The 17,788-nt window shown below is 52.2% G+C and overlaps 1 protein-coding gene across 4 annotated transcripts in view; it reads left to right on the top strand.

Moving 5' to 3' along the window:
• RALY (RALY heterogeneous nuclear ribonucleoprotein) overlaps window positions 1-17,788 on the top strand; it is a 116,807-nt gene that overhangs the window by 84,814 nt on the left and 14,205 nt on the right. For all 4 annotated transcript variants that reach the window (XM_038166238.2, XM_038166237.2, XM_038166240.2 and 1 more), the window contains 2 exons: window positions 11,994-12,258; window positions 16,343-16,415. In XM_038166238.2, coding sequence (XP_038022166.1) covers window positions 12,003-12,258; window positions 16,343-16,415 — 329 coding nt within the window. In that variant the 5' untranslated portion in view covers window positions 11,994-12,002. The remainder of the gene's footprint in view (window positions 1-11,993; window positions 12,259-16,342; window positions 16,416-17,788) is intronic.

Here is a 17,788-nt window from a genome sequence, read left to right as displayed (position 1 = left end):
AAAGGTGGCCCAGTGTCCTGCACCCAAAACTGGGTGTACGTCTGTACTGTGCACAGTGAGGTGGCTGCTCTCTCAGCAAGCACAGACTGTGCTTCACGTTCCTCCCCCTGATGCTGTCCTGACGTGCAGGTGGGCTTTATGTGGACTTGTGCTCCACCCCCCAGCAGGGCCATAACTGGTCCCAGCGCTACAGGCCAGTGTTTCTGTGGATAGGTGCTCCGTTATGTGAGTGAAACAGGGCAAAGTGGACATGGGAAGCAGGAACAGCCTCCCAGACCCCCCAGAAGGCTGGTGGAGCAGCTTCCCGAGGCAGGGTGTGAGGCAAGCCAGGCTCCGCTGCCCGCTGGGGTTGCTGGCACCCAGGGCACAGCACTGAGCCCCTCATGGCTTCAGTGGTTGCTCCAGGGCAAAATGCTTTGTTGCAAGTGGCAGACAAGGCTTGGAACTGGCTGTACCCATTGCCACTATGCTGCAAGCAAAAAAAACAAACAAAAAAAAACATGCTGGTAATTTTTTATTTACTTTTGGGTGGACTATCTGACGTGCTATCTGGTCATTTCCCAGGGGCCTAAGACCCTGCAGCCCATCAACCTGTCTTCTGCTTGGGAAGCCAGGAATTGCCCTGCTCCCCAGAAGCAGGCAAAAGGCATCATTAACATTGATAAAGGCACGTGCGGTAGCCAGCGATGCCCTGCACACATGCAAAGTGTTATTTATTGCTAACTCCCTCTCAGTCTGATGCTGCGCAGTGAAAGCCGCCAGCTCTGACTAATGGTCCCGGCAGCTGCGTAGGATATTTGAGTTGCTTTTCGTTTACAGATTCAGTGGGTCCCTGGTAATTGGAACACAGCAACTTCTAACACATAACAGATGATACAGTGGTGGAGGGCATTTGTCATTGCTTCACTCCCCTGCAGCAAGAAGGGCTCATAAGTCACAGCTGACAAATCTTTTAATGACTTTTAAACTTCATTTATAGGAAAGGATGACCGTAATCAACAAACAATGATGGGTTACTAATCTTCCTGCATTACTAAAGAAGGGGTCTGTGTTTTTAACCCCCCTTGCAGAAGCATAATGCTGCAAAGGGGCAGGTGATGGTGCCTGGAGCAGGGCCGGCGGTGGGAAGGGGTGAGGACAGCACCGGTGGGGAGCTGAGAGTCCCTGCGGTCCTGAGCCATCACCCATAAGCACAGTGTACAAGAGGGAATCTGTCAGTAGCATGATGTTACTGATGTTATTGATGAAGAATTAGAGCAGCAAATGACGTGCCTTCAGCTCCAGCTCTGGCCCAGACCCGCTGACACCAGTGGGAAGGTGGCCAGACCATCAGTGCCCGCAGGCATCAGGCAGGCAGATGCAGCGGGCAGCATGGCACATGGCAGCGAGCGTCCCCACCACAGAGCCCGGCTGTCTTTGACTCTGTGCATCTGTGTAGAACCGGAGAGGCAAAGACGAGTAGACAGGGAGCAGGATTTTTTATTTTTCAGGAGAAAAGGTCATGGTAGCCAACATAGGTCTTACCATAGCTTTCACCCCAAACAGCTCAGTTGCTTTTCAGGTCTCCCTGTCACCGCTGGCTGCAGGATGCCACTTATGTCTCCCATCTGAGATGCTTTTCTTCGGCTGAGGGTGTCACTGCCTCCCCAGTCTCTTCTGAGCCTTCGATGTCACGTTCAGACAGACGGACTTCAGCAAATTCCACTGCCAGTGAAGTAGGAGCCCACGTCCCAGTGACTGTACGGAGATATGTGTCTTAATCATTGGTGTCATTCTGAGTATTTAGAGTGTCTGAAATAATTCTCAAAGGCAGTCAGCTGATAATTGACTCTGAGAGAGGAAAAGAATATGTCAAAAACCTCAGCTGCTGAAAAATAGAGGGTTAGTGTGCCAAGGACCCGTAACGTGCTCTTGCTCTAAGCTCCTAAGGCTCCCCATCCCAGGCTCTGCTGCCCCCACTGCAAGTGCCTGGCCTCAGTGGTGCTAACGGTGTTAATTCCCATGGCAGTCCTGGGAGAGCAGGACCCGTATCATGGGGCATTTGCACACTGGAGGAGCCATCGCATGCAGCAGCTGTGCGTGGTGGTGAATAATAATGACAGTTGCATCAACAAAGCCCCATCTTCAGGAGCTGTGTGGTTGATTAAATTATCATTAGGGGTCGCACCTGCAGCCCAGATTTCCCCCCTAGTTCAGCATTGTCCTGGGGTAAGGGTCCATGTGTGCCCCACACAGGAGCAAGCAGCGAAGGGGGTGCTGCAGCATCCTGCCCCATGCAGGGGGGCCGTGCTGGAGCCAGGGGGTGCTCTGGGTCTCTGACAGAGGGGGATGAGCTGAGGACCTGAGCACCTGGCTCCTGGTTTGGGTTAGGCAGCTCTTCTGCAGCCAAAGCGTCCTCCTCCCTGTGCAGGAAACCTCTCAGCTGCCAGCAGAGAGCCACAAAAAGCAGCAGCGATGGTGCCAGTTCGTTAAGCTAAGGAAGTTCCCAGAAAGTTCTCTGGCTGAAGATCCCACTTTCCTCATGCATAAATCATTTGCTGTTAAAACAACATTTGGGCTGATGGGGGGCTGCTCATTAAGGAATATCAAGTCAATAGGCTGCTGATGGGAACCTGTCTGCACTGCGCAGGTGGAGGAGAGGGGGATGGAAACGTTGTGTTTTCCCATTAGGCTGTGAATGATAAAGAATTAAAGTATAATTCTCAAGAAATTAGTCATGGCCAGCCATTAATGAGCATCTCGGTAACACACTAATGAGCTGGCTTCAGATGCCTGTAAAAAAGGACTTTAATTAGATTAATACATGTACTGTTGTCCATAGCCCAGTAGGTAATCATCAGGTTTTGCACCAGTGGGACTACAGATGACATTCTATTTAATTGCTGTTTCCTTTTCATTTTCTTCTTCTTTTTTTCTTTTAAAGATTCTTTTCTCCAAAGAATTTTGTTTCTGTTCTTGAACATAACGTAAATGTTATCCATGGAATTCTGCATCTGCAAGTGCTGCCAGACTGGGCTTATCTGATTCAATTGACCTTTAAAATTTATTTTGCTGCTGTCAAAAAGAATGTGAGTCTGTTCACAAGAGATTCCCAAGACGATTAGGAGCAGAGACTCCTGAAAAGTCTACTTGTTGCATATTCTGCAATCAAAGGATGGTGTGAACTCTTTTTTTTTTAAGGAGAAAAATGCCTGCATTTAAAGAATATATCCATGGAAGAAGCAGAGCCCAGAAAAGTTTGGTGTGAGTGGGGAGCCCACGTTCAGGGAGACAAAGAGCTGCTGAGGAGCTGTGTCTCACAGGTTGAAATCTGTAGGTTGGGCTGTGTAGGCTCCAGAACATGCCCAAATCTTTGCTTCTAGCACAGCACTGATGGTGTGTTTTAGGGTTTGGGGTTTTTTTTGGTTGTTTGGGTTTGTGTGCATTTTTTTGTTTGTTTGTTTATTTTTGGGTGGGGGGAGTGGGATGTTATGCTGTCAGGACTCTTCTCATGTTTTAAATGCACCGTTGTTAGCTTGGGAGTGGAAACCCAAATTTAACCTGCTGAGGCTGATACCTGCCAGCCTCCAGCCTTAATTCTGCTTTTGTGACAATCCTGCGCAGTGCCCAGCAGACAGCTTTATCTTCAGAGGGCTTGAGCTCAGACCTGAGGGGCAGGATTGAGGGGCAGGGGGCTGTTGGATGCCCCTCGCTTTGCCAAGCAGGTGGGCGACAGCACTGCTTCCAAAGCCAGCACAGATCAGCAGCCTGGTGTAAAGGCCAAGCATCATGAGCACAAGACGAGGAGCAGGTCCATGTGCTCAGCTTCTGAGCTTACCTAGGGTTAGGTGCTCGCCGGGGGGAGCCGTGCCCTGCCCACAGGAGCCCACTGGCTCCAGCACGGCCATGGCCACCTGCACCCGGCTTGGCTTCAGCAAGGGGATGAGCAGACACGTGGGCAGGGCTGGTGCTGCTGCACTTGGATTCATCTCAGGGTTTCGAGCCGTAGGTCATGCCTTTTTCCCACTTACCAGGATTTAAGACCCTGACAAACAGATTTTTAAGCTTTCCATAGGCATGAATTCTATGTAGGACAGATGGTTACGAGCCACAGCTATGAACTGCATGCTGACCTGATAGACTTTGTAACCATTGTAGTTTAACAACTCATTAAATACTTATTAAAACAGCTACTGATTATTTATTGCTCCTTTATGAGGGATTTGCCAGTTGCACTGAAATTTAAATCAGGCCATGTTTTCAAAGGATTGGCAGTATTTCTCCAGTTCAAAATGGCTTGTTGTTTTAATTAAAAATTTAAAAAGAAGGCTCTTTGCGTAGCAAGACTGATAGCTGAAGGAAGATTATAAAGCAGCTAATTCTGTCCATGCTGCTGTGCACGCAGCATCTGGGCAGGAGCACCCTGTGTCAGCTGCTGTGGGCCCCAAATTTGCAGAGATACCACTCAGAACCAGAGAGGTTAAGGAAACTGATTCAGTGCAGTAAATGCTGACCATTTGGGAAAGCAAACTCCATTTCTGGTTAATTCGGGGTCAGATGGAGTCTTCAGACATCCCTGTGCTGACCATTGCTTCGTTAGAGGTGACATGAACGTGCACGTAATTACTGCAGAGTGCTGCAGCTGTGCCAGCCCCAGGGCAGCTCCAGGAGAGGACGCACCAACGTAAAAGTTCCCGGTGCACCTACAGCAAGGTGGGACAGCGGGACAGTCACCCCCTCCTGGCAGAGCCCTGCAGAACTCGGGGTCTTCTACAAAATCATGGTGTCACCCTTGATGATTTTTCCTACAGATGTGCTGTAATGAATCAGACTGAGCTGATGTTTTGGCTCTCTCCTGCTCAGCAGCTTCTTGTCTCCCTCTGTACCACCCAGGGCGGATGCAGCTTCCATCTAAGCAGGGATGAAGGAGATGGAGGGCAGGTAGCAGCTGCCTGCCCCTCGCCCACCCTGTCAGTTCAGTCCTGAGAGCTTGGTGGAGAGCAAAGAGCTATTCACTGCTGACGTCCTCCAGCAAAAACACCTCGCGTGCCAGGGGACAGGGAGGATGTAGGGTGGGCTCCTTTGTCTTCAGTGCCTTCTCCATCTTGCAAAGGGAACCGGCAGCTTCCCAGCACACCAGTCCATAACCCAACCCACCGAGCTGATCACCAGCTTTTCGCCCTCCCAGCTCGCTCGGAATAGCAGAGATTTCCCCAAAGGCAGCAACCTTGGTCCAGAAGAACTAGTGCAATAACTTGACATCTTTGTTTACCCCCTTCTTTTAATAACCTCCTGGTCCCGTAACAATCACATGTGGGAGAATCAAAGCTATTTTTCCCCAGAAAACCCGAGGACTGGTATATTTCCAGTTCATTCTATTTATTGAACCACACGATGGTACAAAGGGGAACTCTACTCTCCAGGAGAAAGGCTGAGACCCTCTGGATCTCCATGGAAGAGCTGCTGGGGACTCAGACGCTATTAAAAAGATTGCAGGGCTTGTGATAGTTATTAAACCAGTGCTTCGGAGCTCGGCTCCGGTGTGTGGGGACTCACAGCAAATTACTCCCAGGTCTCGGGGGAGGAATGATTGGCACCAGGGGCAGCAGCGAGTTTACTTTTAGATGCATCTGCATTTCTGTGCTATTGATGGGTCTGTGCCAAGGCAATCAGTGGAGTCCCCGCATCTTGCAGCAGGCCACATTTCTTTTTAAAACTGCTCTTCAGGTACAAGAAGGGCTGTCTGAGTCAGAATTGGCTCCATCGCTGTGCAACATCTGCCCCAGCTTGTTGGTGCTGGGGTGGGTCAATGGCCCTGCTTCTCCCCAGAAATAATAATGCAGGGGCTCCGTGCCAGTAAGGGGTATGGGTGTTAATGGTTTGGGATGGAAGCAGGGAGGTAACCCTTGAAAGGTGGTGCAGAGTTGGGTTGTGTCCCGTGTGAACCTACAGGGGATGCACAGAGACCTGAGCTGCACAGCTGTGGCTTCCTCCAGCAAGGGAGATGGAGGATTTGGGGACACGCCGCCTCCAGCCCTCAGATCTGGTGCTGGGGACCCTCTGGCTGGCCGGGGCACCCCAAAACACCAACATTTCCCAGAGCCGGGGGCTGCGGCAGCAATGCAAGGAGCAGCTTTGCCCGCACCCCCTCCCCGAGGTCTCTGCAGGACCTCGTTCGTCACCTGGCTCCGAGCACAAAGTCACCAAGTTGAGGAAACTTGGACGGAGCCAGGGACAGGATGAAAAACCGTGTTTCCCGTTTTGTGAACAAGCGTGATAAGAGGAAAATAACAGCCTGCCTGCGTGTCGCCGTCACACAAATAAAGAGAGCTTTCTGCAAAGAGAGAGTGGTGGGGCTTGCTTGTTTTTCTTCACCGCCTTCTTCTCTGACAGTTCATCACTAAGACGAAGGCCTCTGGGGTTTTTAGACACCTGGCTCTCAATTAAACAGCTAATCTGTGCAGCAAGGCACTTAAAGCAGGAAGGAAAAATGGCTTATCAAGTAAACCAGCTCTGGCCTTGGGCCGCTACCGGATTGAATATCAATATCTTTAAGGGATTCTTGAACATGAGCGGCAGTGGGGACCGTGACATCGCTTCCAGCTGGGCTCTTTCCTAGGACGTGAGGAGAACGGGGAGGGGATGCTGCTGGTGGCACCACGTACCCTGAATGCAGCAGTGTCTGGCCCAGGGGCTCCATGGGTGACCCAGGCAGTCCCCATCGCTGTGACCCCCAGAAACTGCACCAGGGCTCCTGGGGCTTTGGGGGTTATATTTATTTTATTTTATTTTATTTTATTTTATTTTATTTTATTTTATTTTATTTTATTTTATTTTATTTTATTTTATTTTATTTTATTTTATTTTATTTTTGTATTTTTATTATTTTACTGTATTTTATTTTACTGTATTTTATTTTACTGTATTTTACTGTGTTTATTTTTAAGGTTTATTATTTTGCTTAGCCTGGCAGCAGCTGAAAGGTTCCTTGTGCCATGCGGAGTCAGGTGTTGACTCCGTGGGGATTTTTGGTAGGGTCATGTTGCGGGGAGGGGAAGGGAGCACGGCCAGGGACCCGCAGCCATGGGTGCAAAAAGATGCATCTGTGGGATTTCACATCATCACATGAAGCTGGCAGCTGAAGCTCTAAGCAAAACAGCAAATGTCAGGGACTTCTCAGCAAAACTGCAAGGTCTACTGAGACTGCCAGTGTTCCTCAGTAACTGGAAGGAAACCGTCCCTCAGTTTCCCTTCCAGAGAACAGAGAGATTCATACTAACGTTTGCTCTGTTTCCTTTGAGGTCTACAGCTGAAGGTTTGATTTACCTATGTCCAAGTGACAAGTATCACTGCAAGTTTTTTTTTTTTTCTTGTTTTTTTTTTTCTTACTCTCCTTTGTGACTCAGATCTGGGTTGTTGCAGTCCGGAGCTGGGGGAGGAAGAGTAAAATAATAGCTGTGAAAATGCATCCCCTGAAGACAGCTGTAGTTATTAGAATACTCATATATCACCAGTGGTACTTGTCTCTGTTGTACGTATTTTTCTAATCAGAGACATTGCCAAGATGCTCTGCAGGGGCTCCTGCGGGTTTTTACATGGCATTATCACAGAATCACAGAGCTGTAGGGGTTGGAAGGGACCTCCAGAGATCACCAGCCCCCCACCAAAGCAGTTCCCTAGAGCAGGCTGCCCAGGGAGGTGCCCAGCCAGGCCGTGAATATCTCCAGAGAAGGAGACCCCCCAGCCTCCCTGGGCAGCCTGTCCCAGCGCTCCGGCACCCTCACCATGCAGAATTTCTTTGGCATGTTGGTGCGGAGCTGCCTGGGCTCTGTTTTGTGGCCATCGCCCCTTGTCCTGTGCCCACAGACCACTGAGAAGAGGTTGGCCAAATCCCTCTGTCTCCCACCCCTCAGGTATTTATACACATCGATGAGATCCCCCCTCAGTCCTCTTCTCCAGGCTGACCAGCCCCAGGTCTCAGCCTCTCCTCACAGGGGAGCTGCTGCAGGCCCTGAATCATCTTTGTGGCCCTCCCCTGGACTCTTTCCAGGAGAGACAGTATCAAAAGAGACAGTATCTCGAGGAGATAAGAGGCACCTCTTATCAAAGAGGCAGTAGCTCGAGGAGACCCTGCACAGTGCTGAACTGCACGGGAGAGCCGAGATATGCCTTGTGGCACTGCTGCCATCCGGGCACAGTGTGCAGGCAGGGGGAGCGTGGCGTGTCAATACCTGGTGGCTGGAATTTGATGCCTTTGGTGAGCAAACGGGGATGAAATTTTGGTTGTTACGGTAAGAGGGGCGATGAATGGTGCAAGGTGAATGTTGCATGCATGAAGACGCTACAAATGAGTGGGACAGGAAAGGCAAAGGGGGCAGGTTTCTCCGGGAGTGCTGGTGTTGTGTGAGGGCCGCAGGAGAGTGCCTGGCACCAGCCTGTTAAACGCCAGGATGTCCTTGGACGGGGGCTGACCTGGCCTGACCTTCAGTTTGCCATCTGCTGTCCCTGCCCCGCTGTTTGTCAGATGCTGCCATGGATCCTTCTGAAACCGAGGCCCCACGGGGAGCACCTGTGGGTGCTGCAGTGACCCTCTTCACCACTGGCACCCTCTGGAGCGTGACTGCAGGATGAGGAAGGTGCTTGAGGAATTTGGGCTGAAGACACGAAGGCCTCAGACCTGGGAGTGGGGGCACAATCTTGCCACCACTTCGGGGTGGGAGCTGGAGGCTTCACAAGGGCTTCAGGGGTCTCTCAAGTCACTGGGTTACCTGGTTCCTGCCTGTAAAAGGGAGGGGGGGGGGTCATGTCTCACCTTCATGGAGATGTCAGGGTTGTTGTTCCTGGTAATTTATCCCTCCTCAAAGTGAAGATACATATGATACCTGAGTGCCCACCTGAGAAACATCCTCATCCAGCTCCTTTGTTTTTAGAGAAAACAAAAAGTGTGGACCAGATCCACTGGCAGCAGCAGAGCCGAATCATGTTGCTCCCGTTGAGAGGAGGCAGCCCTCTAAATTTGAGAGGAAAAGCCCTGATTTACCCTGATTTACCCTGATTTACCTCCCACCAGACCTTTCTGTTCTGCGCTCCCTTTGCACGGAGGCAGCTTAACCCACATCCCTCCCACGCCAGCTTAAGCAGCTCAGCACTGATGTAATTGGAGTTTACAGCTGCAAACAGCTGGGCAGAGATCAGACAGATGCAAATAACCCACTTCTGGGCTCGCCACAATTTGGGAAATGTTTGGGCTTACCGCAGCTTTAGGGGTTTCCCTAAGCTGGGGTTTGGGATAGCAGCTTAAAACTGGCTGGGGTGCGGAAAGGAGGTGTTGAGAGCCAGGGCTGTATTTTTGGGTTGTTTAGCATTGAAGCTGGAAGATGCAAATGCGCATTCTTGCCATCACAACCCAGACGAGGGCAGCTTCAGAGACGCTGTTGCAGGGAGATCACACAGGAGACCGAGAGACAGGCTTTAACAGCAGGTCCTAAAGGCACCCAGAATTTGTTGTGGTTTCTCAAGTGGGAGCCCCGGGTGCCACAGCAAGCTGCAGCAGGGCAGGGGCGTCCCAGCACAGTGCTGCTGGCTCTGCAGGGCTTGGATGTAGCTTCAGCACACAGGGGTCATGGGCGGCTATCAGAAGGGGTTGGGGACTTGCATAATCTCTGCCAGACAAGTGAGGATGGTGTGAGGTTGAGAGCTCTGGAGACCACACACCAGGGCAGAGCCGCTCTGAGGCAGAAATATGGGAACAGCAGCAAAGGGAGTCACCGAGAGTAAAGTTAAATGAGGATGCCAGTGCCCTGTGACATTGCTGATACCATGGGACAGGGAGAGTCAGGGATGCTCAGCGGGTTGGGCACATCCTTGGGAAGCAAGAATGTCCGGGGCTACCAGGGCATGGGCACCCTCTGCGTGTGCAGGCTCCTGAAGGTCCCTCACAGCCTCAGCTGTCCCAGGGGGTCAGTACGGAAATTTCCTAGGGAAAAAAAAAAAATCCTGTTCTTAGTTATTATTTCCAGGGTTTTGGGGAGCACTGTGTCTGCTAGGAATGGTTTTAAAAATGATACAATAAAAGTCTCTGGCTATTGTAATCTGTAAGGGTGAAAAGGAAAATTAAATGAGCCAGGCTCCACCTTTTTTTTTTTTTTTTTTTTTTTTTTCACTTGGATTTAGCAGAGAGATCATTTCCAGCTCCAGTGGCAGGTTAATAGAATCACGGGGGTGAGAGCTGGGTAAGATTTATTGCACGGTCACATCCTCCCCTGCTCCGCATGGAGCATCTGCCCTGCCAGGCGTCCCCAGCGCCCTGTAGGGTCTGGCTTTAACCGATGAGAGGAACTGAGTGCCTGGTCCTTTGTGCTCTGAGAAGCAAAAAGGCAGAGGTCTGGCAGCCCCAGCGTGTCCAGATAGAGCCAGTGACTGCAATCAGCATTAACCATCTCCCTGTCTGCCTGGGTCGGGCTGCAGGCACCTTCTGGGTCAGGCAGCTCTCCTCGGTTGTCTCATTGAAGCTGCAGATCCTGAGGTGGAGAGCTAGCGGTGACAAGCCCTAAAACACTGATGCTTGTGTGTCTGCATAGAAATGCCATCAGGTAGCATGGACCATAGGAAGAAGCAGCCTGTCCAGATGTCCCAAGGGGCCAGTAGCTGAGCAGTCCTTCAGAAGGACATCTGTCACCTGAGGAGCCAAAGTGGGGCACAGCTGGTGAAGGGGTGACATGGATAGTGACCCCCTGCCCTCCTCCTGCAGGTTTAGGGGGAGACAGGAGCAGCTGGAGAGTTCGTGTCCTATGGGAGAAGTTCTTTGCAGGAGAAGGGAAAGGAGGACTTGGGTTCTTTGGAAGTCCTGGTGCAACTGCAAAGCACATGTCAGAAAGTGCCTCTGTGCCCAGTGAGGACTGGGGGACAGACACCGGCCCTGCCTTGGGGCAGGCAGCTCAGACAAACCCGATTCTTCAGCCTGGAGAGCCAAAGACCCACATTGGGCCAGATGTTGGGGTCCCTGGGAGGGGATAGGATGGCTCTGCAAGAGCTGGGGGGACCTGGCGGAGAGCAGCACCATGGTGTGCCTCGGAAAGTCAGTACCTGCCCCAGTTCTGCACCCCCTTTTCCTGGGTGAGTACCACACTATATGTGTGCAGTGCTCAACGGCGATCCCAAAACAGCCCCTCTGTTTCTGAGAGATGAAAATCAAACTGATATCTTTGGACAGCTGTAATTTTGGCTGCGGCAACAATAGCAAGCTGCCCGATAGGCAGCAAGACCAGATTTGATTTACCGCAGTTCCCAGCCTTGTCCCTTCCTCTTCTATTCCTGAGAACAGAAGCCTTTCCTCGGGGGCTGCCCTGAAACACCCCAGGCAAGGAACACAGAGGGCAGTGCCTTGCAGCTGGGGGAAGCGGGTTGCAGCAGCAGCAAGCAGGCAGCCTGCGATTCCCAGGCTAACAGTGACACCTCCTGTCCGCACAGCATTCAGCTCGAAGCAATGCGAGAGTCCAGGTGTCAGCCAGGAGCTCGTGGGGTCCTTCGCCACTTAAACCTCTTTGTGTGCACCCAGGAGAACGAAGCCCTGGTCAGGGCTGTCCTTGTGCACGGCAAGACGCAGCCTGCGCCGGGGTGCTGAGCAGAGGGCAGCCACAGGAGCTGGGCACGAGCATAAGTGCTGAATGCAGACTGCTTTAAAAAGAGCAGTCCTTGAGTTGTTATTAAGTATAGGCAGGTAAAAGCTTTCCTTTAATAGCATTAAACCTTATATTTGGATGTAAAATGTATTTAAATGCTGGTTTGTTCCCCCAGGAGCAACCAGCTTGAGCTCCGAGGATCAGCCTGATAAATACATTTATTTCCATTGAGTTCTGTGTGTGACAGAGTCCCCTCCCCAGCACAGAGAGGTCTCCAGAGACCAGCTGAAGTCAAGGAGCTGGTTCCCTTGCTCCAGGCTTGCTGAGAGATTTACCCCCCACCTCTCTTTGTAAGACTTGCACACCTCCCTGACTCCCTGTTTGTTCATTCAGGTGTTCAAGATGTCATTGAAGGTGCAGACAAGCAACATCACGAACAAGAATGACCCCAAGTCCATCAACTCCAGAGTCTTCATTGGCAATCTCAATACAGCCGTGGTCAAGAAGTCGGATGTGGAGACCATTTTCTCCAAGTACGGACGAGTGGTGGGCTGCTCTGTTCACAAGGGCTATGCCTTCGTACAGTACTCCAATGAGAGGCACGCACGCGCCGCGGTCCTGGGCGAGAACGGGCGCGTGCTCGCTGGCCAGACGCTGGGTAAGTCGTTCCTAAAAATTTGTAGGTGTCCAGGTGCAACAAGGACGGGCTGAGCCCTGAAGGATGGTCGAGGGATGGCCGGTCCAAGGTCAAGCTGGGACATTGAGCTGCAGGTCAGGGTCAGGTCTGGTGCTGGTCAGGGGGTTGGAGACAACCCCCAGTGACCCAGCAGGCACAGGCGGGGCTGTGACAGAGCTGGAGAGCAGCAACAAAGCTGTCCTACAGCACAGCTCAACGGGGACTTGATGGAGGTTCCTGGGCCCCGCAGGGGTGGCAGGCACTGTGAGGCTGGTCCTGGCCACGGGGCACACCAGCACCCACAGGGCTGTGACCACAGCACTGCCTGGGCTTAGGAGAGGCAGTGGGGGCTCCAGATAAAAGCCCAGCCCTGAAGACGCTGGTGTGGAACCCTTAATTTCAGGGTGCCTTGACCGAAATGACAGCACCACAGCACCTGTATGGGTTCCCCTACCATGACAAGAGACTTCATCTCCCCTTCTTTCACCATTCAAAAGCCAGGTGTCTCATCGTGTCCCATTACCGGGGCATCCTCTGTGGTCAGCAGAGACAGACACCTCTGGGTTTGGGCCCGGCTGAGGTTGGGATGGAGGTACCAGCCTTAGCCTTAGCCTGTCAAAAGAGGCAATAATCTCACTTGGACTATCACAGACTAGCTTTAGCCAGCTGATGTTAACTGAGGTAACTCTCTCCCCACCCGATATGTGACAGTCTCTCCTCTGTGCTGCTGTGTGATAAGAAATAACAAACAAAACCGCCCCAACTGCTCCCAGCTGCATCATTATTTTGCAGATTGCTCTGAAGGGTCACATGCTGAGAAGCCCTTGTCACCAGCTCTAAGCTGAGAATTGGAACTGAAGACAGTATTTTTAATGAAAATTTGTTATTTCCAAGCCTGCTGCAGGCAGTGGTCACTGGACAATCAGGAAAGCGATTTGCAGCCCATTCCCACTCTGCTTCCAGCACAGCAGTCAGAAAGATGTTACGTGCTCAGTCTGGTCTTTAAAGCCAGTGTGCTGTTTCCATCCATGGTTTATTCAAATACCAGAAACTTTTCTTCACTTCTCTTCCCGTAAGCACAAAGCTGGGCTGAGGTGAGGAGCAGTGTGCCGACTGTTCCAGCCCAGACATTGTCCACGTGCACGGGGCTGGTCGGCACGAGAGCAAGGTGCCAGGGAGCCAAGGAGCTCTCGTGGCACTCGGGTCAGATGCCAGCAGGGCAGCTGGGAGGCAGACAGCACGTGGGCACCATGCTGAAGAGAGAGATGCCTCTGAAAGTGTACCGTGAAAGAAGGCACAGAAAGAGGCAGTCACAGCCCCATAGTCTGTGCTGATCTGGAGAGGAAGGATGGGATCAGACAGACAGGGGGCACAGTAGGCACATTGCTGAAGAGGCTGCCCCTGCCTCTTCTCGTGGTAGGACTGCCCTCCCAGCCCACCTGCTTCCTGCCCTTGCAGGCATCTTCAAGCCAGAACCTGTGGATGCAACCAGAACTGTCAAGCTTCAAAAGGAGGGTTCTGGATGTGCATCGTGAGCTGTGACACCACGGCTGTTGGAACTGATGTCCCTTTCCAGCTCCATCCAGTGCAGGCACAAACCATCGCATGGCATCCTGCGTGGGGAGTCACCACCCACACACTCAGCACAGTGCCCGGTGCAGGGGCAAAGCACCCCCACTGGGTACTGGGGCAGCGGCGTGCTGCAGTGCCTCCTGTCCCCACTGTCAGCAGGTCCCTCGGCAGGACAGCATCCCCACCCAAAGCCAGAGCCACTCCTGCACACCAGGCCCCAGCTGTGGTGTCCCGGTTCTGCTGGCACTACATGGCACAGTTTGCATAATCCAAGGAGGACGTATTCCACCCAGCTTCCCCTTAGGGCTCCTGCAACCCCTTCAAACAGGCTGTAGAAAAGCCGGGATTTGCAGAGCCCCTCAGGTGGAGGGCTGTGGCTCTCAGTGGCTCCTGCTCCCGAGCACCAGCGGCAGTCTCCCTGCCACCTCTGGTGCCATGGCAGAACAAATGAGCAAGGCAGCAGCTTGTCTTTCTAGCTGTCTCCTCCCACATAAGGTCAGCTCTCAAGCTAGGTGGTCTAGTAGCATTTGTTCCATCTTTTCATTTTGATTCTTCTTCCTTGGTCAGCGGACAGGCGAGCTGTCAGGCTTCCATTTTAACTGATCAGCAAGATGCATCATGAAATGGAGGTGTCTGGAAGCCACGTCTGTAGCCCATCCTGGGTCACGGACTGCTTTGCCAGGCAGTTCCTGGCTACCTCTGTGGACAGCCCAGCCACTGCAGGAGCCCATCACCATTTCAGTGGGGGAGCTCTGCACTGGAATCTGGATCCACACCAGTAAGCTCGCCCTGCCACCTCCGCTTTCAGTGTGGGCAGAGATGCCTGGTTATGAGCAGGGGGGACATACACCACCATGGGCTGAACAGATGGATACAGCAATGCTGAGGAGGGAGCCAGAATGGCAATGGGTTGCAAAATCTGTCCAGGCTGGTGTGCATGCTGAGCTCTTGTCTCTCCTTGTTCCCTGTCAAGGGAGTCCTGGGGGATCTTACTTCTCATCACCACTACGGGTTGAAAGTACAGATTTCCTGCTCTGACTGCATGCCCTGATGAAGGCTCTGTAGTGCTATTTCTGGCAGCGCGTACCAACAAATTGAGCTAATTGTTGTCATTATCCACCGTTGGGCTTCCGCTGCGTCTCCCTTGAAGGGTGTTGATCAGCATGGAGCTGTCATCAGCTCTCCGTTGTGCAAGAAAAGTGACTGGCAGCTGGCAAGATGCACCCTGACAGCAGAAAGGGTTCACAGCGGGGGAACTGGAGCTGAACAGGGATGTGTTCTGGGATGCACCAAAGAAGAGTTTATTCCTCTCTTCCTTTATAGCGTTGCCAAAAGCACTGCATTGCTCCAACAGGCCCACACTGGCAGCAGCTGCCCACAGAGCTGTCCTGTCTCCATGCACGTCCCTGTTCAGGCTCAACACTCTTCTGGGTGAAGGATGAAGGGTGAAAGGCCGCAAAGAAAATGAGCACTTACTTCTGGTCACTTTGCCAGCTGTTTATTTTGATGGTGAGCAGCCCAGCTGGGCCCCATTATTTCCCCAAGAAGTCCTGTGCTCACTTCATGCAGCGTGAAAAAGGCAGTGACTGGTAGGACTGGGATGTAAAGCTGTTGAGTTTCACAGCACATCCTGCAAGTCCTGAAGAGGTGAGAACTTAAATCCCCCAGCTGGCAGTGTCAGCTCCACAAGCCCTGAGCCCCAGGTGTACGTCCTCAAGTCCACCTCAGAGGCTGCAGCCCGTGCTGGCTGAGCACACAGACCTGCACCAGTGCTGTGGGGCAGCCCATGCCCAGCCCCGTGCAGGCGGTACTCCTGGGCTACCTGAGGACATCCAGCCTCCTGTGCTTGAATCTGCCGTGCCCAGAGGCACTTATACAGAGGCTGACCCGTGGTCACTCTCAGCACTGGATTGCCAGGCTCTTTGCAGGCTGCATGAAATTGGCTCTGCCTCTTTATTCTCACGTCAAAAGCACATTTGACAGTGAAGCCGAGGAGAGGAATTTCCTCCGCAGATTAGAGCGGCTCATTCTCACCTTCCCTCATTGAAGACGTGCCCGCAAGATCAACTGGGGTGCCTGCAGGCGTGCACCTGCACTCTGTGCACCTTTTAATGCAGCCCAGTCCAAAGCCATGCCTGGGTGGCTTGTCCTTAACATTCATTTTTTATTCTAGAAGGAGCAAGGGGTAAATCATAACTACCAGTTAGCAGCATGCAGCAGTTTTCTGTAGTCTCTGCCTTATCACAACAGCGCTGAGTTCTCCTGGAAAGCCTGCCCTGAATTTGTGTACACGGGTTAGATCGTGTCTGGGGAGCTTGACTTTGAAAATAAGTGCTTAGAAGTTTTGTAAAAGAAAAGGGAGAGGCTGGCTAAGTACGGGAATGCGTGCCTGGCAGGGACCAGCTGAAGACAGACAGGAGTGCAGTGGGTCTGTCTGACCTTGCCTTGATCCGCTGGCCACAGCCGTGTAATGCTGCAGCTTTGTTCATTGCAGATATCAACATGGCCGGGGAGCCCAAACCCAACAGACCTAAAGGGCTGAAGAGAGCAGCCTCCGCGTTATACAGGTAGGTCTCCGCTGTGCCACCTCCCTGCAGCGAGGTCTCCGGGCAGGTATTTCCTTCTGGCCAGGGCTGATTTTCCTGAACTGCCCCCCAGGCCTTTTGAGCACAGTCAGATTTTCTCCTCCCGTGGCCTTTTCTGAGCCTGGCCTTTGCAACACCCCTCAGGGCTAGGCTGAAGGGAGAAGAGCCAGCAGGAAGCCACACGGCAGACCCAGGGTGGGCCGAGACCCGTGGTGTTGTGAGACTGCACCTGGGCATGGCCTGGCCCTGGGCGCTGCTGGGCCTGGAGCACACTGGAGGAGCGCAGGCAGTAGGGGCACTTGCCAGGTGTTGGGGACAACAGGGGTAATTTAGGGAAAGATGCTGGAGAAAAGGGCAAGAGAAGAATAACACAGAAAGGGAGAGAAGAAAGGAAGAAGGTGGGAAGGCATTGGAGCAACAAGTGGAGGTGGACCAGGGAGGTGGCCAGGAGAGGCCCTGAGGGAACCTGTGCTGGCAGCAGCAGTGAAGGGGACAGAGAACAAGGGACAGAAGGGACAATGGTACATGACATAGGTCTGTGGGAGATGTAGGGTGTCACAGATGACAGAGAGAGCCTTCAGTGTCACTGTTGCCACCTCTAGAGACTTCATCATAATTCGCACAATAATTGGAGATTTTCATTGAAGCCTCACAGCCTGGAGTCGTGGGAGCATGGGAGAAATTCATTATGTTCTTGCTCCTGAGGTTCAGAAAGGAAAATTAAAAAGGTATTTTGAGAGTGCCCCACAGGTTCGAGAACCAAAAACCAAATAACTAGATCCCCAAATGTGTTTTATTTATAAATTCTCGTGATTTTTGTACCAGTTTCATGGTATGGAGACTGGGACACTGAGTCAGGATTTAGAATGTGTGATGTTGGGAATAAAATTAGTATCAGTGCTATAGGTGGGTGTTATAACAAAAGAAAATCATGAGAGAACTGTGGCTTTTTCTATAAAAAGAAAAGAAGTGAGAGGGATAAAGAGAAATGAAAAAACTGTGATCCAGACTCAGCCCAACACCAGTGTGCTAGTACATGGCAAACCTTAGCAGTGGCAACGTGCTTCTGATGCAGGCAAACCCTCCAGAGCTTCCGAAACCCGCCCATGACACCCCCAAGGCACCTGCTGAGTCCTTCCCTGGGCCTCGCAGCTGAGTTCTTTCTCTGCAGGCAAACTTTTCCTGCCATCCAGGACCAGCACTTCCTTCCCCACTTTTCCACCCACCTGGGCTCATAGGACTTCTTGACCGGCCAGACCCAGCCGAGAGGATGACATCTGCCCCCTGCATCCTGTGGCCCAGTAGCCCCAGCGAACCCAGCTTCTCTTTTTGCCTGGCTCCCAGGGTGACCGGGG

The sequence above is a fragment of the Anas platyrhynchos genome, chromosome 21 (assembly GCF_047663525.1).
Source record: "Anas platyrhynchos isolate ZD024472 breed Pekin duck chromosome 21, IASCAAS_PekinDuck_T2T, whole genome shotgun sequence".
NCBI lineage: Eukaryota > Metazoa > Chordata > Aves > Anseriformes > Anatidae > Anas > Anas platyrhynchos.
Note: the sequence above shows the minus strand (reverse complement) of the source record. Positions and strands in the feature narration are given on the sequence as shown.